This window comes from Neocloeon triangulifer, unplaced genomic scaffold (genome assembly GCF_031216515.1).
Source record: "Neocloeon triangulifer isolate White Clay Creek 2 clone unplaced genomic scaffold, ASM3121651v1 ptg000013l, whole genome shotgun sequence".
Taxonomy (NCBI): Eukaryota; Metazoa; Arthropoda; class Insecta; order Ephemeroptera; family Baetidae; genus Neocloeon; species Neocloeon triangulifer.
In genome coordinates, this window is record NW_026775555.1 from 2,809,754 (window position 1) to 2,826,652 (window position 16,899).

The 16,899-nt window shown below is 38.0% G+C and overlaps 7 protein-coding genes across 11 annotated transcripts; 4 read left to right on the plus strand and 3 right to left on the minus strand.

Moving 5' to 3' along the window:
* Nucleotides 1–276: 276 nt before the first annotated feature.
* LOC132198756 (transcription termination factor, mitochondrial-like) lies at nt 277–1,941 on the minus strand. Its single transcript, XM_059622968.1, has 5 exons — nt 1,497–1,941; nt 1,247–1,437; nt 1,094–1,190; nt 873–1,026; nt 277–816 (listed from the first exon to the last, which is right to left on the minus strand). Exons 1-5 carry the CDS (start codon nt 1,816–1,818, stop codon nt 423–425), a joined length of 1,158 nt encoding a protein of 385 aa, XP_059478951.1. The 5' UTR covers nt 1,819–1,941; the 3' UTR covers nt 277–422.
* Nucleotides 1,942–2,123: 182 nt separating this feature from the next.
* Nucleotides 2,124–3,596, minus strand: LOC132198831 (vacuolar protein sorting-associated protein 37B-like). 4 transcript variants are annotated; one of them, XM_059623084.1, is made up of 5 exons: nt 3,569–3,596; nt 3,089–3,201; nt 2,794–2,965; nt 2,647–2,729; nt 2,124–2,584 (listed from the first exon to the last, which is right to left on the minus strand). In XM_059623084.1, exons 2-5 carry the CDS (start codon nt 3,179–3,181, stop codon nt 2,351–2,353), a joined length of 582 nt encoding a protein of 193 aa, XP_059479067.1. In that variant the 5' UTR covers nt 3,182–3,201; nt 3,569–3,596; the 3' UTR covers nt 2,124–2,350. The 4 variants fall into 4 exon arrangements, with proteins under 4 accessions (XP_059479067.1, XP_059479065.1, XP_059479066.1 ...); XM_059623082.1 differs by lacking the exon at nt 3,569–3,596 and adding an exon at nt 3,416–3,562; XM_059623083.1 differs by lacking the exon at nt 3,569–3,596 and adding an exon at nt 3,260–3,384.
* A 273-nt stretch (nt 3,597–3,869) lies between these two features.
* LOC132198646 (protein phosphatase 1D-like) lies at nt 3,870–6,472 on the plus strand. The gene is made up of 7 exons (XM_059622798.1): nt 3,870–4,306; nt 4,408–4,542; nt 4,725–4,940; nt 4,997–5,196; nt 5,253–5,390; nt 5,445–5,771; nt 5,829–6,472. Exons 1-7 carry the CDS (start codon nt 4,003–4,005, stop codon nt 5,946–5,948), a joined length of 1,440 nt encoding a protein of 479 aa, XP_059478781.1. The 5' UTR covers nt 3,870–4,002; the 3' UTR covers nt 5,949–6,472.
* On the minus strand, nt 6,268–7,814 carry LOC132198647 (cell cycle checkpoint protein RAD1-like). The gene is made up of 7 exons (XM_059622799.1): nt 7,578–7,814; nt 7,417–7,515; nt 7,190–7,347; nt 6,892–7,126; nt 6,771–6,835; nt 6,571–6,715; nt 6,268–6,514 (listed from the first exon to the last, which is right to left on the minus strand). Exons 1-7 carry the CDS (start codon nt 7,683–7,685, stop codon nt 6,485–6,487), a joined length of 840 nt encoding a protein of 279 aa, XP_059478782.1. The 5' UTR covers nt 7,686–7,814; the 3' UTR covers nt 6,268–6,484.
* A 124-nt stretch (nt 7,815–7,938) lies between these two features.
* On the plus strand, nt 7,939–12,215 carry LOC132198687 (zinc finger protein 888-like). Of its 2 annotated transcripts, none has more exons than XM_059622858.1 (11): nt 7,939–8,065; nt 8,787–9,295; nt 9,359–9,532; nt 9,635–9,781; nt 9,834–10,075; nt 10,130–10,336; nt 10,399–10,455; nt 10,508–10,856; nt 10,916–11,333; nt 11,413–11,611; nt 11,736–12,215. In XM_059622858.1, the coding sequence occupies exons 2-11, from the start codon at nt 8,828–8,830 to the stop codon at nt 11,995–11,997; spliced, it is 2,523 nt and encodes an 840-aa protein (XP_059478841.1). In that variant the 5' UTR covers nt 7,939–8,065; nt 8,787–8,827; the 3' UTR covers nt 11,998–12,215. The 2 variants fall into 2 exon arrangements, with proteins under 2 accessions (XP_059478841.1, XP_059478842.1); XM_059622859.1 differs by having other exon boundaries at nt 9,635–9,778.
* Nucleotides 12,216–13,884: 1,669 nt separating this feature from the next.
* On the plus strand, nt 13,885–14,982 carry LOC132198882 (apolipoprotein D-like). The gene is made up of 6 exons (XM_059623159.1): nt 13,885–13,937; nt 13,993–14,111; nt 14,166–14,285; nt 14,346–14,433; nt 14,632–14,718; nt 14,788–14,982. The coding sequence occupies exons 2-6, from the start codon at nt 14,016–14,018 to the stop codon at nt 14,922–14,924; spliced, it is 528 nt and encodes a 175-aa protein (XP_059479142.1). The 5' UTR covers nt 13,885–13,937; nt 13,993–14,015; the 3' UTR covers nt 14,925–14,982.
* A 778-nt stretch (nt 14,983–15,760) lies between these two features.
* LOC132198977 (apolipoprotein D-like) lies at nt 15,761–16,889 on the plus strand. Its single transcript, XM_059623336.1, has 6 exons — nt 15,761–15,792; nt 15,856–15,984; nt 16,034–16,164; nt 16,228–16,322; nt 16,531–16,617; nt 16,689–16,889. The coding sequence occupies exons 2-6, from the start codon at nt 15,862–15,864 to the stop codon at nt 16,823–16,825; spliced, it is 573 nt and encodes a 190-aa protein (XP_059479319.1). The 5' UTR covers nt 15,761–15,792; nt 15,856–15,861; the 3' UTR covers nt 16,826–16,889.
* Nucleotides 16,890–16,899: the final 10 nt, after the last annotated feature.

Consider the following 16,899-nt stretch of genomic DNA (forward strand, 5'->3'; position numbering starts at 1 on the left):
AAAAATTAAGTATTAAGGATGAAGACTTGTCAAGTAAGTTATAAACGAAGCCTTTGTAGTGTGCAAATTGTTAAAAAGAAGCAACCAACAAAACACCTATTTACAGAAACCGATTTCAGTTGATCAATGAATCAATTCTTGTACGCTGTTATTTTCATCAATCTAGTGGACACCAAAAAGTGAGTTGTACTGAAGCCATGAAATAAAAGTTATCTGTTGCTACTATTAATAATTTCCAACTCATCATTTCATGCTTGCCCTGATGAATACAAAGTTACAAACAAAGAATTGACAATGAGGCAATTTTATTTCTTACAATCACAAAGTTTTCACGGTATTTATAAGATATTTATGTACAACCCACGTGCTCAGATCTGGGATAATTTGAATTAAATAAGGAGGATGACACGAGTTGAAGTAAATTATAAATCATCCGGCTCTTTCTCTGCCATCTGAGCATCAAGCTTTTTCAGATAGTCGTGGAACATCGAACTGCTTCTGACAAGGACATTCAGGTTTGGATTTTCTACATTGTATTTTGAACGCAGCAGTTCATGCCGCTTGATGACCAATTTGCTGCTGTACGCAAGTACTCTTGGTGCGGCTACTATTTCTTGCCTAGTAATGCCAGCTTTTAACAGTGTCTCGATGCCAGAATTCAGCTTCACTGCACTCAATCTAAGCAGAACAGGATACTTCCGAGCCATTTCAACAGCATCTTCCTTTGAGCTTAGTTGGAAAACCTTCTGTACGAAGTCCAGTTTTGTCATGGACTTACCCAATAGTTCCTCGTTCCTCTTGTACTTTTCAAGACTCCTGCAAATATTATGTTAAAATTTGAAAGAAAATAAAAAATATGTTTTAAATTAAACCTTTTAAAAACTACGTGAGAAGACCTCGCAAGCCAAGGCTTAGCTTTGTCCATTCCAACAGACTTTATGATTTCCAATCTACTCCGTATCTGCTCCGGATTGTATCTAAGGATCCATGGATCTTTCATGACATCAATGGGATCTATTTGATATTCTAAAAATAGAATTTAATATTTAGTTATATACCTTCCGACACAATTTGAAATGCGTTAAACACAAACCATATAAAACTTCAAAGACTTTTTCCATCCTGGCCAGTGGAGTGTTTAGAAGATAATGATTTTTTGAAATAATGTCGCACGCTTCAAGCTCAGAGCACTGAAATTTATTCTCATTAATACAATATATATTTGATATAGTGGCAGAAAACATACTTTAAGTTTCCGACTAAGGAAAGTGATCCTGTCTTGATTCTCTTTGTCCACGCCTTGAATTTCATCCAGCTTTTGAGACTTGGCAAACATCTTTTTCAGCATTTCTGCATCCAACCGCAACAGAGGCACCATGGATGACACTGTGCGCTGCGTCTTCACAAGCAGCACATCCATCCGAGACTTCAGCATCTCTAAAATTCAGATTATTGCCATATTACAAATTTTCAGGGTTTTATTAATTTAGCCTTACGTTTACTGTACTGAAGCAGCCAAGGGAAGTCGAGGACCGTCCTTGGCTCAAGGCCAAGATCTTTGGTCAGGTACTGGCAGGTGTTTTTGAGGTGCTTGGTGTTGAGCTTCTTGATCTCAGGGAACTCCATGAGGATGGCGCAGCTTTCTTGCTTGGAGCACCCGAGGACATGGGATAGGTGTTCTGAGGCACCTTCATAATGTGCAGGTACCTCCAAATTGTTGCTCATATACACCGTTCGCAGAACAAGACCCTCCTGCAATGGTAACGCGCGGACCGCGCCCGCCACTCGTGGATGGGCAAGCAGCCTCGCCAGGAACATAATGTTGTATTATCTAGCAAACCCTGAGTTGCCCTGAAGGTGGAGAAAAACTGTTGACCCCTTTCTCAAAACTTTGTTTTGAAATAATTTTTTGTTTTCATCGAGTGAATGAGGTTGGTAGCATTAATGAGTCAGTTCTACCAACCAAGAAATTCATCAGTACTTTTTTTGGTATGATACATAAACTGTATCGTTTTGCCATTTTTTCTGATTTTTTCTGTCTCAAGAGAAAACTAACAATGATTAGAACAGAAAAAGAAGTTTTTCTTAGCTCTTCTCTGGCAGGAACAAAATAAAAAACTGAATTTCTGCAAATCTGCTTAATACAAGAACAAATTTATAAAAATTAAAATTGTATAAATAATTTTTCCCTTGAAAATCAAGCAAAAATATATAACTTGAACGCAAACTACAATTTCCATAGAACAAATTTATAGTTTAATAATTTATACAATATTAATTCTTAATAAAATTATAATTCAAAAACAATTATAATTATACATGATGGAATAATTTTGATATTCCTAAAATTTTAAAAAGGGGGATAAGGCATGTTATTGTTGGAAACCGGATAAGGTGTGGATTGCAGTGGATAAGGAAGTCTCGCTGGTATTGGTGGAGGATTCGATTCCAAAGGCGATGCCAAAATTTCGGCCATTTTATCAGCCTTGACCCTTCGGAGATGCATCTGCTTGCGCTGAACCAAGAACTGGTCAATAAAAGGGTCCAATTCAATCTCCGATGACATGTACTGCTCTGCAAGCGCCTATAGATTTAATTTAGAGTTTTTTTTGTTTCCTTAAGAATAGTTTTTTTAATCATTCATACGTCAGACTCCTCTTCACTCTCAGCTGCGGCTGCTTTTAAGATGTCCAGAGCCGAGTCCAAAGACATGTTTCCTGACTTTTGAGCTGTATTTAAAAAATGGAATTTATGTAGTTGAAAATTTCAATAAATATGCTGCCAAATTTTTACCTAACTCTGCAGACTTGGCCTGTACGCTCTGACAAAGCTCCTGTGCCCGTTCAGATAACTTCAAGAATCGTTCCTTGCCCTCTCGCAACTTTGGTTCGTAGGTCAGGTTATAATCAGCAAGTGAGCGATTGCTGGCCAGTAAAAGCTCCTTCTCTGATTCATGTGATTTGTTCTAAAAAAAATTGTTTATTAGTGTTTAAATTGAAGTTTTAAATTATTTTTATAAAATATTTAAATTTTGCCTGCGAAGAGTTTTTAAGGCAAAAACTATAGACAACTTCTCTCTGCTACAAACCTGTTTCAAGTCTTTAAGCAGATCCTCAAATTTGCCGTCGTTGTTTACGATGTCCTTAAGTTCGTCAACATTCAGGTGAGCAAGAAGGCCCATCCCTGCACTCAAATCCGGTTCTGCAGATTGAAAGTTGCTGTACATTTTGCAAGTTGCTTATTGATTGTTTTCAATAACGTCAATTATGATGACTGGTGCTAGGATATTATGTATTTCCAAATCTTTGTAATTTATCTTTTATCTTTACGACATTTGACAGGAAAGTCGACGAAAATCAAAACAAAAACATTTAAACCGGTGTCAGGCAATCAAAACCGGTTAAGATAAACTTACCGGTTAGAATAAAAATCAATATTGAATAATTTTAAGCTTTTCGATGCTTTCAATGAAGCAAAAAATTGAAGAAATATATTCAAAGGATATTTTTAAATCAAAAGTGATGGTTATTCATTATAAAGAAAATGGAATTAGAAAAATTAGCAATACTGTAACTTGAACCAAATTAAATCGTCAAGAAAATACGCAGCAAAATTACTGGCCCTAGGGTGACCAACAAAATAAAATTTCACTGGTAGATAAAAGTTTCAATAAGTCTTGATTTGCATGTATGTTACTCCTAAAAATTATTTTAAACGCACAAGTAACAAAATCAGCACTTATAGCGACAATAATATTTTTAGATAAATCAAAGACAGAAAAGTTTCAACTCTATAGATTTAAGTTGGCAAATAATAATCAGAGTTCAAAAACCCCCGTTAACGGTTCGAACCGAAACGGACCAATCAGCGCAAAGGAGGGAACTGGAGGTCGGTCGAAAAGTGTCATGGCGTCATTGCTGTGTTGTCTCTCAAGTGGACTTTGTTTTTGTCTGCAATTTCAGTGATTTCTGACGCATTTGGTGACTTAGAAAAGTTTCAAGAATGTCGCCTAGCATCGGCGTGAACCTTCGGGTAACTGGTCACAGCCACCAAGGCGGCCGAAAGTACATGGAAGACATTTTTTCCGTGGCCTACCAGTCAACGGCTGACGAGAAGGACCTCGAGTACGCCTTCTTTGGCATCTTCGACGGCCACGGTGGTCGTGAGGCGGCCCAGTATGCCAAGGACCACTTGATGGACTTGATTGTGAAACAAAAAAACTTTTGGTCGGACCGCGATGAAGACGTCCTGCGTGCCATCACTGACGGCTTTGTTGCCACCCACAACGCTATGTGGAGCGTAGTTGGTACGAATGTCACAATAATAACACAATTGAATTCCATGATCACACATGGCATTCATTAAATTCGAATCTAACTTTGCACTCAATTAATGTTTCCATTGCAGAAACGTGGCCCAAAACGTCAAGTGGGCTGCCAAGTACGTCTGGAACGACAGCCAGTGTCGCCTTCATCAGAAGGGGTCGCATCTATATAGGTCATGTTGGTGACTCGGGAATTGTTCTCGGCTGTTCTGATGATCGTAAGTGGAAATAAATTTAAAAATTTTAAATTAAATTAAGTATAGATAAAAAAATATTATCTTGAAATTGTTTTTACTATAGCTATATATTGTTACATAACATTGTGCAATAGCAGAATATTTTATTTCAGTATTTGATTTTTTTAAAGAAAAATAATATATCTGCTATCAAAACTTTGTAGGGGAAGAAGAGTGGAAGGCAATGCCTTTGACAAACGACCACAAGCCTGAATGTGAAAAGGAGTCAAGAAGAATTCACGATGCTGGAGGCAAAGTTGTGAATAAAATGGGAGTACCTCGAGTGGTATGGAATCGGCCGAAGCCTGGGCACAAAGGTCCCATTCGCCGCTCAACACCCTTTGACGAGGTTCCTTTCCTGGCCGTTGCACGCGCCCTTGGTACTATTTTACGTTTTATCTAAAGGTATTGCTAAACCTTTGTTGATTGTACGTAGGTGATCTCTGGAGTCACAACCAGGAGCAGGACTCATTTGTGGTTTCACCTGTGCCTGATGTGCATGTCCTGGCAGCTGATGCCAGCAAGCACCGTTGCCTGGTCCTCGGCACTGATGGTCTCTGGAACGTAATGACGCCTCAACAAGCTGTGCAGATTGTCCAGCAAACTGAACGTTTCAACGAGTCTTGCTACGAAGAGGTAATTTTCATTGAAATGACTCCATATTCCATATTCTTTACAAATATTTTCATCAGTCGCAGGAATCTTGGATAAATCCTTCTCACTGCTTGGTCGAGAGAGCCTTGCAGCAGTGGGCAAATTTGAGAATGAGGGCGGATAACACAAGCGTTGTTACTTTGATGCTCGATCCACCTGGCCCTCCTAGATTTCAGGTATTTTACCGTTGCAACATTTTGTTCTAAATTTATGCAAAAATTCGAATGTAGGTGAGACAGCAAAAAGGCAGATTGGCAACAACGAGTCCAGCCCACAGGAGGGACAGAAACACTCTGATGGAAGACCCAGAGGAAAGTGCTGAGGACCTGGACGTCTTGCAAGACAGCCCTTTAGATTCCCCACCTCTAACTCCAGAGGCTGCTCCTCCAAATCAGGAGTCTGCAGTTCTCACAAACACAACGGTGCCCCTTCTGAATTCGAAGGAACCCCTTCCTAGCAAAACTGTCCGGGGTGCTGTCTTGCCTGAGGACGGCAAAGCCAAAAAGCGTCACCTCCATCCAGCTGATTCAGTTCCTGCTAAAAGGAGGCTAGGCCTTGTAAGTGCTCAAAATTATTTTCATGCTATTTGTTCTAAATTTCAAACATAATTTCAGGGTGAGAACAGAGGGCGGCCGGAAAAAGGTACAAAGTCGCTGCCACTAGTGCAGAGAGAGCTTCGCTCCAGCAGTGTGCCCCTGAGGAAGAGATTACGACCGTCGATAGCAGTCAAATGACAACTCTCGCTCGGAGCAAGAGCGTATGGTCTGTGATACATCACGTGCCTCATCGCCTGTGTTGTCTGTTTGTTGCAGACCACCATTTGTTGCTATTTACTACAACTCACTTGCATCTCTTTCTCTCTCCTCACTCAATATAGAAAGTAAAACTCAAGAGTACCTCCGACCGTATTAGATGTTATTTGTAAATTATTTATATCACTACGAACAGTTTTTTGGCACACAAACTATTTACTAATGTAAAATTGAAATGTATTGCTGCCCCAGCTACTGGGGTGCCAATTAAAATGTCTCAGCCGCTTCCTATGTTACAGTTTGCATGGGAGGTCGGCTTTTAATTTATTGTTTGAAGACGACATGACAATATAGTTCATAGGTTTATGAATATTTTTTGTTACCAATTCGTGGTAATGCGTCTGTTGTGCAAAGTGGGATGGGAGACATCCCAAATAACAAAAATGTCGTATTTTTATATTAAACTAATAAAGAAAATGCAAGATTTGAATCCGTATTTGTAAAAAGTTGCCTTTTATTCAGTCATCCTCTTCGGATACTGGTAAACTCTGAAATAAAATAATTATTCAATTAATTATCCAGATAAATTATAATAAATACTAACATAAAATTCAATGAAGCAGATATGGCCATCATCATTTTTAATCATGAACTGCATACAAAGAAGCCCTCTATCATCTGTCCTAATTGAGACCTTTTGAGAAATGTTCAGAGCTTTTAAAGCTGGCTTGAAATGTGCGAACTTGTACCTGGAATCAAGAGAACACTTCTTAAAACTTTGGAAAAAATACAGAAAATAATTACTTAGAGGAAGAATCAGACTCGCATTGGAAAAGCTCAATCATATCACTTTCCTTGTTAAATACAATCTGGAATTTAAAATTTTTATTTTCACACCAATAACATAAAATGCTGAAAAATGTACCTCGCATTCACCCATATACCCGAGAGTTTTGATTTTCACCACAGGCTCACTGGAGAGGAGAACCAGTTCAATGGAATCTGTGCTGGGATCAACAGAGTTCAAGATTTCTTTCAGAGGTTCAGAGCGCAGGATAATCTTGTTTATCACATTGTCTGAGGTGAACTCAAAGTTGGAAAGTTCGTCCACCTCCATAGTTCGGATTGAGCAGTCCGTCAACACATCTTCCTCCTCCAATCTAGAATAATTAAATATTTGGTAAGTGTCAATTTCCTTTATATGGGCTTCAGTTGATTCATACAGGAGCTGGACTGGATTTCCATGGCCCTTGTATCTGAGTTTCAATGCTGTTGAGGAGGAAGAGCTTGTCGCGTCCCCGAAAATGTCGAGACACTCCAGCAGGACGCTCAAGTCAAGACTAAAGTTGACACTCTCCTCTTCTTTATCATATTGATACTCCTGAGAAGTGAGAAAGAAAATCTTATTATTATTATACTACTGGATTTTATAGCTTTTTTTGGTTTGAACCTGAAAGATCTCCGACTGGATAAATGCGTTGGCCTGACTGCATTTCCCGGACTCGACGGACACCCTCAATCCACTTTCTGTGGCAAAACAGGTTGCTTTCTAGAAATTAGAGGGTAAAGTTGTTATTATCCAGTAGAGATTTTAATGATGGAAGTAAAAACCGGATGGAAATTTATAGCCTTCAGGAGATGGTAGATGTTTTTTACGTTGTCCATGCGAAAAACCAACTGGTACTCGGAGTCTTCAACATCTTCGTCAATTGAGGGCATTGTTAGAGCTTATTTTAATGTCAATCTTAAGGGTCAAGACAACACAAATAATCTCCTAATTAAAATTGTGTATTCTCTCCCGAGGTAGAGAGAGCAATTTAAATTTGAGCGCTCTTCCAATGTTTACAAATCGAAGGACAAAGGGGTCGAGCTTGTTGAGTCAAAAGAGGAGAAATCCGAGTGACGGCCATCTGCAATTTTGTTTGCCCGCCGCAACATCAGCGATTCGCGCGCAAGCGCAATAATAAGATGGCGTCGATACTCTACCTTTTTTATTTTTAACAACTTTGCTTGTTGAAAATGTCGGATGTACACGGCCGCCCTTTTGTAGCTGTCTAGATTTGTTGCAGAAATTTGAAGCTCTGGATTATCGTTGAGTGGTAAAATATTTTGCTCTCTTTTAACAAATAGTGCGCGAATTGTTGCGTCGAAGATTTGCATCAGATTACCCGCTAAAAGTCATATAAGCGCGAAGACACACATTTTTCCGTTGTCGCATTCCTTGGATGAATATTAAATTTAAAATATAATTCAGCATTTTTACCCAGAAAAAAAAAGATGAAGACATACTATCTCAATTAGAAGTTCTTTATGGTATTTATACGCCATTAAAAACCATAATTGTATTAATTTTATTATTTTTATCATGCTGCGAACATAATTATGTATGGCTGCACTAGCTGCAGTGCAGTCGATCATTTATGTATGTACCAGAAAAAAATTATCAATCAATTTGATCACCGTATAGATCTGTATATATAAAGAAAATAATAATACATGAAATTGTTTTTTTTTTTTAATTAAGGAAAGTTAAACAAAAATTTGAAAATTACATAAATTACGGAAGGAAATTATGAATAAAAATTTTTATGAATTTTATTTTTATTTTGTAATTATTAAAATTTAAAAATATTTGCCATAATTCAATATAATTAATTACAATACATATAGTAATTACTTAAAATATAATAAATAATTTTCCTTTTTCTCAGAATCGTCCGAAAATTAAAGAAGGAAAATCTGGAGACCTAAATTATTTATAAATCGTTTTGAAATTCATTGATTTTTTTTACAAATATTAATTTTATTTGATTTTTCCAGTGTTTCGCATATTCTGAAGTCTGGAAATACCCTTCAACACGATGACGGCTGCGCCTGCTGCAGGAAGTGCAGCAACCTTGACGTTGCGTGAAATCGCATCCGAGGAAAAGTACCACAGCAAGTTGTCAAAGATGAAAATCATCACAAACGACACCAGCGAGTACAAGTTTTTCGCTTTGGTCGATGACACCAGCTACATCATGTGGGCCTGTGCGTCGTCCGCGGACTGCCGCTGCATGGTGGCCACGGACTTTGACGGTGTCCTTGTCAACACCATCAACTGTCACGCGGCCTTCTGTCCTGCCTCCGTGACCCAACGTAAGAAACGCAAGGAGGAACCAGCAGCCACCATCAAAGAGTTCAACGGCGTCAAATTGCGAGAGGTTTTGGTGCCTTTCAAGAGTCTCGACCGCGAGGAAATTGCCACTGGGGTGTTGAAACCCACGTCAAAGTACCGCCTCATGCTTCCAATCAACAACAAGCTCACCCTTCCAGACTCAATTCCCAAAGTAATAATTTACAAAATCTGTTTTTTTTTTCACATTATTACTTTATCAAATTGTGTTTTGTAGGCTTATTCGAAGAAGTCGATCCAGAAAGCAACTTCTAAAAAAAGCTCCAATCCAACTCTCAGTCAGCACTGCCGAATGTGTGGTGAAGTCTCCGAAAAAATGACCCTGATCCTTGGTTTTGACGGCACTCACCGGGACCTTAAATTCAAACTCGAATGGCTTCTCTCAAAAAATGTAAGCTGGAAAACATTTTAATAAACCATTATAATTGTCAGTTTGAAATTTTTCAGCAAATTTAACTATTTTTAAATAAATAATTTTATGATATTTACCTAGATTGCCGATGATGACAAGCTACCTATGAAGTTGTGTGCATCATGCATTGTTAACCTGAATCTCGCCTACGACACCTTCATTATGGCAATGCGGACTCAGGAAAGACTCCGTGAAATGGCTGATAAGCAAGGAATCAAATTCCAAGTTGTAAATATAAAGTTGGTGCGTGAATTACTAAACTCTTATTTGGCATCGACAGAAAAAAGAGGATCCGCACAAAAAGATCTTCAACATGCTTTACAAGGAGGAGAGAGAAAAGGTGCCCCTTGGATCCACTTGCTGGCTTTGCAAGGAGGATAACATCGTTGATTTGCGGAAGCACAACGTAGTTTTCCACAGCGAGTTCCTCTGCCGCATCTGCAACGACGCCTTTGCCAACAAAGATGACCTGGCAGAACACATGGAAGCCAGACATCTCAGGTCCTGCGAGTATTGCTCATGGTAAAATCTGTCATTATTGATTTTCTTAATCGGATTAAAATGTTGATGATTTAGCTCATTTGAGACGCAGAAGGGCTACGAATTGCACTTAAGGTCACACGAAATTTGCAAGACACCCGGCATGAAGTTTGTGCCGTGCCAGTTCTGCAAAGAGACTTTCCACAATAAGAAGGAGCTTCAAGAGCACCTCTGCACTGTGCATCTGCAGGAAATAGTTGAAAAGCAGGGTCCGAAGTACATGTCCATAAGCAAGCTAACAACGTAATATTTGCAACAGGAAAAAATTTTGCTTACATTTTTTTTTATTTTTCATTTATTTGCAGGGTTAAAGAGAAGGAAGAACTGGAAAAAGAGTGTGAACAAGCCGGACTTAAAATTAGGTAATGCTCAAAATAGAAATATCCGCAATTAAAATTGTTAAATTTTCTTCAGGCAAACAAACAACTATGATCTGGTTTGTCGGATCTGTGAAGAGAAGTCTCAGAGTCTGCTGCACTTAGTGAAGCACCACCGCGAGAAGCACAACAAGTACTTTTGTGACAAGTGCAAAGAGTCTTTCGACGAGAGATCGGCGCTCGAAGAACACATTCCGATGCTGCACGACCAGTACGCAGTGGCCTGCAACGAGTGTGACGAAGTTTTCCGCAGCGTTATCACCCTGGAGAATCACACGAAGGCCTTCCACTTGAACCAAAGCACCTTCACGTGCCCTGTCTGCAACAGGCTGTTCTTCTCTACGAGCAAACTCAAAGCGCACATGCATCTTCATTTAGCCTCAAATGTATTTTTCTTTTCCTAATTGTATTATAATTGTTTATTTTCAAAAAAATTAAATTGCAGGACCACCAGTGCGCGTCGTGCGGCAAACTTTTCTCCAACAAGGCGTCGTATCTGAATCACCTGCGACTGCACGACGAGAGCCGCGAGCTGCTCCACTGTGCGCACTGCACCAAGACCTTCCAGAGCAAAAAGTACCTGATCGTGCACATCAAGTCGCACCACCTGTCAACGTGGTACTACAAATGCCTCGAGTGTGGCAAGGAGCACAGCACCCTGGACGACATCACGGTGCACTGCAACGAGTCTCATCCGAACGCTGAAATCAAGGTGCAGCGCCTTTCGCACGCCGTTTGCAACTTCTGCAACAGAGAGTTTGGCAGTGAGGTGGTGCGAGATCGTCATGTTTACAACAACCACAGGGTGAACAAAGGCAAAACTAAGAAGTTGAAGAGCGAAGATGGGGTGCCCAAAATTAAAAGTAAAAATAATTTTTGTTTTAATCAACCTAAAGCCAAATTATTTAATTCTGAAAAGCTAATTTTTGCTCATCTTTGCAGAGACGAGGGCTAAACGTCGCCACATTTGCCGTGAGTGCGACATGGTTTTCCCTACCAATGCTGACCTGGCCCTGCACAAGGAGAGTGTGCACAACTTGCAGAAGTTCTCTTGCGACATCTGCCCAAACAGACACTACACCTACGAAGGACTTCTTCGACAACATGAGGTCAAGGTCCATCACATCATACGCGAGTTCCAGTAAGTTTTAAACTTTTTAACAATTCCTAAAAGGAACGGTTATTATATTTTTTTCCCGTAGAATTTTTATTTATTTTATTCTGTAATGAATTTGTAAAATAACTTGATTCAAATTTCATTTCAGATGCCCATCGTGTGACGCAATGTTCAACACAAGCCGTAAGTTGGCGCAACATAAAGCTGTAGTTCACACCAAGCTTACAGCCAGTGATTTGGTGTGTCATTACTGTGACAAGCAGTTCACTACTAAACTGACTCTTCAAAAACATATGGGCACTCACACGGAAGACGTAGACCCGTCCATCCAATATGTGACGGTCTCGCATCAAGAGGGTGGCAGTGAAACGACAATTCGCATTGCACTAGAAGGACTCGATGCTCTGTGATTTTGTGATTGTTAAGCATTTATTTGATTAAATAAAATTGCTTGGTTTGATCTTGCAAAGATAATGTTTTGGAGAGCTTGAAACATACACTTTTATTGCTCCAGCTCTATGTATCTGCAAATTGTCTAAATTGTTTTTGAAATATTAAAATAAAAATTGATATTTGACATCATGTAAAAAATCTTTTTTTGTCAATAATTTATAATTAAAGATTAACCTTTTACAAATAAAGCTTGTTTTTTTGCCCCTCTGTTTTTCAGATTGATCAAAATAAAATTAAAAAAATTATTCCTATTGTAATTTATTGAAATGAACGCCGTAGGCGTGCCACAAATTAACTCTAACAATATAACCTCCCAATTCACTTGGCTTTACATTTTGCTGCTTCTCGCAGATTCGCATTTTGTTTTTTACACAATCTATTATATGATACTGTGAACAAACTCCACCACAAAATTTACAGATACAATTTTCCAATGCTTCACAGTGATATGTACTGTTTGTACAAAACAAAAAGTGAAAACCATGACACGCGTATCTGGTGAAAACATGTCTATCCTTAAATTGCGCCGCCTTCCAGTTTTCTTTAATCATCGTCTCCGTACCATGAAATTCATCACAAATATTCAATTTCTTCAGCAATTGTTCATAACAAAAAGTTTCAAATGCATTCTTCACTGGAAGGTCAAATTTTTCTTTTAAATCAGAAATAAATAAATCGGTATCGACAAGCTCATACACAAAGCGAGATTTCGTGTATTTTGACATACCTAGTACTTTTTTCAAGTACCTACTCTTTACACATTCCAGTTTCACAAAATCTTCCTTTTTTAAATACTTCCAAATCGCTTCAATACCATACGAGGCCATAGGAGCAAATTTCAGCTCAAATAATTTCAATGCTGTGTCAATCGAAAGCATCCGCAATTCTTCTACGCTATACATTGAGAGTAACGCCGCTCTCACTCGCTTTTCGATATGTTTTTAAAAGTCACCCCTGAGGGCTGAAAAATTACTCCTAAATAAGTAAACTCATTAACAAATTCAATTTCCTCATTTTGAAACAACAAAGAGTCGCCTTTCTTTAACCTCCCTTTTCCTCCATTTCTAAACTTCATAATTTTGCATTTTCCGACATTTTTTAATTCAAGGCCGCGCTCCATGAGGTACATTTTTAAATCTGCCAGGAGTGATTTTAAATCTACTAAATTAATACACGTAAAAACAATATCATCTGCATAAAAAATTGCTTTTATGTTTGGATACTTTTTAACCAGCTTTTGGATATCTGCAATAGAAATATTGAAAAATAGCGGGGAGGTGCAGCCACCTTGCCTCACTCCATTCGACTGAGTTAATAATTTATTCCTATTCAGGTTACAAATCTTGAGCCATATGCACAGAAAATTATATATTGTGCTAAGAAATATTGAAAATGGCCCCTGTGGGAAAATGAAATCATTAATTGCGCTTGGCCCATAATTAGCAAGATTTAGTAACTTCTTATAGTGTCCTCTAGATTGTTATCTATCGGATGATTTCAATATTTTAGGAGCAAACTTCGATTTGAAGATAGCAAAATATGACGAGGGTACAAATGTCAAAATTAATTATTAATTAATTATTACATAAGTTTCATAATTTTTTCCTCTCTGATTTTGATATTCCTTTGCAAATTAAGAATAATTAATAAATTCACATTTACAGCATAAAAGTTTTGCCAAAAATGTACAACTATTGAAAATAACAGCGTATTTTCCAAAATTATTAAAATATTAATATGCGCCTTCAAGTACCATATTGACCAAAAGCTTATCGTAAATGCGTCAGTTGAATTTTGCGAATTTTGATTATTTAAAAAATAAGCGGAAGCCATTGGTATAAATAGCCTCAATCAAAGGATAAGTAATGTTAGTTTTGACAGCACAAGTACAGCAGCAGTAAGTTGAAAAAATACAAAAAATTTTACATAAATTTTAATTACATTTTTTTTAGAAAAGTTCGCCGTCTTCTCAATTATGGCCGTGAGCTTTTTTGCCACGATTAGCGCTCAATTTATCGTCCCAGGAAAGTGCCAAAATGTGGCTGTTCAGCAGAATTTTGACACACCTTCCGTAAATATATAAATTTTCTATTAATTACAATTTTTTATAAAAATCCCTTTGCAGTACCTGGGCCGTTGGTACGAGTATCAGCGCTACTTCTCTTTCTTCCAACCTGATGGCAAGTGCGTGTCCGCGACCTACACAAATATTAACGAAACCTTCTTTGAGATCAGAAACTACCTTGTAAACGCAAAGTGAGTTTATCAATATATAGACTTTGCCAATTTTTTACTTTTTTCCAAGGAGAAGGAAATCCTTCTCGGCTATGGATACCAGAGTAGCGACACTGACGAAGGAACTTTGCGGATCAACTTCCCCACTACCGGTGAAGGTCAGTTATTGCATTTGAACTAAAAAATTGCGACACTACTTGCTAGGGACGTTACTTTAAATTTCGGGTTCCCGTTGTAAATTGTAGGCAATTTCTTCGCACAAGAGCTGTGCGGGTTGCCTAATCAGTGACTTTTGAGACTGGTGTCCAGGAAACTCAATAATTGAGCACAGTTTTGATCATTTTTAAATATTACAGAGGACGGAGACTACTGGGTTTTAGGCACCGACTACTCTTCATACTCCGTTGTCTGGTCCTGCTCGAACGCTGGAGGCCAATCCTTGCGTTAGTTTCAATTTTCACCGCGCGCATGTTGAAAGAAACCAAAATTCCATAAATAACTGAATTCAATAGAACTCGCTTGGTTGCTGACCCGTGAGAGAGTGCCTAGCAATGAAACCCTTAGCGCAGCTCAAGTCATCATTGACGCCAACGGGCTCAAGGGCAACTTCCTTGTAACAGACCAGACCGGCTGCCCCCGCGACCCCTGAAGATTTCAGCATTTTTAACTTTTGTAGTCATTTTGTATTTTAAATAAAAATTATTAAAAACACATTTTTGGAGGTGTGACTTTTTAATTATTCCTTCATTGAGTACTTTACCCTTTTAAAATACTGGAATAAAAATTCGTATTTATTTATATTAAAACACCCTTTTTATTGTAAAAATATGGTATATATTACAGTAAAATACAAAATTGTCCAAAACTCGCAGTTTTGTGCTTCCAATAATATTGATTATTTTTTCTCAACACATATTATACCTACAATATATATCACAGAGTAAAAAAATACCAATGTTCTTCATGATTTAGCATAAGTCTTGTTTATAAAGTACAGTTCTGGAGGGTTATTCACTGGCCCCTGTGGGAAAATGAAATAATTAATTGCGCTTGGCCCTTAATTAGCAAGATTTAGTAACTTCTTATAGTGTCCTCTACATTTTTATCTATTATCGGATGATCTCAATATTTTAGGAGCAAACATCGATTTCAAGATAGCAAACTATGACGAGGGTACAAATGTCAAAATTAATTCTATCAATCTATTACATAAGTTTCATAATTTTTTCCTCTCTGATTTTGATATTCCTCTGCAAATTAAAAATAATTAAAAAAAAATCATCTTCACTTTTGTAGCATAAAAATTTTGCCAAGAATGTACAACTATTGAAAATAACATAGTATTTTCCAAAATTATTAAAATATTAATATGCGCCTTCAAGTACCATATTGACCAATAGCTTATCTTAAATGCGTCAGGTGAATTTTGATTATATAAAAAATAAGCGGGGGCCATACGTATAAAAAGCGTCACTCGAAGGATAAGAGATGCTAGTTTTGACAGCACAAGTACAGCAGTAAGTTGTAAAAATACAAAAAATTTTACATAAATTTTAATTACATTTTTTTTTTTTTTTTAGAAAAAAATGGAAAAGTTCGCCGTCCTCTCAATTTTGGCCGTGAGCTTTTTTGCCACAATTAGCGCTCAAATTATCGTCCCAGGAAAGTGCCAAAATGTGACTGTTGAGCAGAATTTCGACACACCTGCCGTAAATATTTCTCTATTAATTACAAATTTTTAGAAAAATCCCTTTGCAGTACCTGGGCCGTTGGTACGAGTACCAGCGCTACTTCACTTTCTTCCAACCTGATGGCAAGTGCGTGTCCGCGACCTACACAAATATTAACGGAACCTTCTTTGAGATCAGGAACTACCTTGTAAACGCAAAGTGAGTGCTGATCAACATAACAGACTTTACCAATTTTTATTTATTTTTTTATTTTACCAAAAGTACCAGTGAGGTGGAAATCATTCTTGGCTATGGATACCAGAGTAGCGACACTGACGAAGGAACTTTGCTGATCAACTTCCCCACTACCGGTCAAGGTCAGTTATTGCATTTGAACAGAACATTGCGACACTTCCATAGGAATTGTAACTTTATTATAAATTCGGGTTCCTCGGACACCTTTGTAAATTATAGGCAACTTCTTCGCACAAGAGCTGTGCGGGTTGCCTAATCAGTGAATTTTGAGACTGGTGTCCAGGAAACTCAATAATTGAGCTTAGTTTTGATCATTTTTAAATATTACAGAGGACGGAGACTACTGGGTTTTAGGCACCGACTACTCTTCATACTCCGTTGTCTGGTCCTGCTCTAACGTCGGAGGCCAATCCTTGCGTAAGTTTCTCAATTTTCACCATTCGCCAAAAAAAACAAAAATTCATGTCTTAAAAAAATTAATTCAATAGAACTCGCTTGGTTGCTGACCCGTGAGAGAGTGCCTAGCAATGAAACTCTTAGCGCAGCTCAAGTCATCATTGACGCCAACGGGCTCAAGGGCAACTTCCTTTTAACAGACCAGACCAACTGCCCACTCGACCCCTGAAGATCTCATTTTTACGTTTATAGTCATTTTGTATTTTAAATAAAAATTATTTAAAACACATTTTTGGAGGTGCA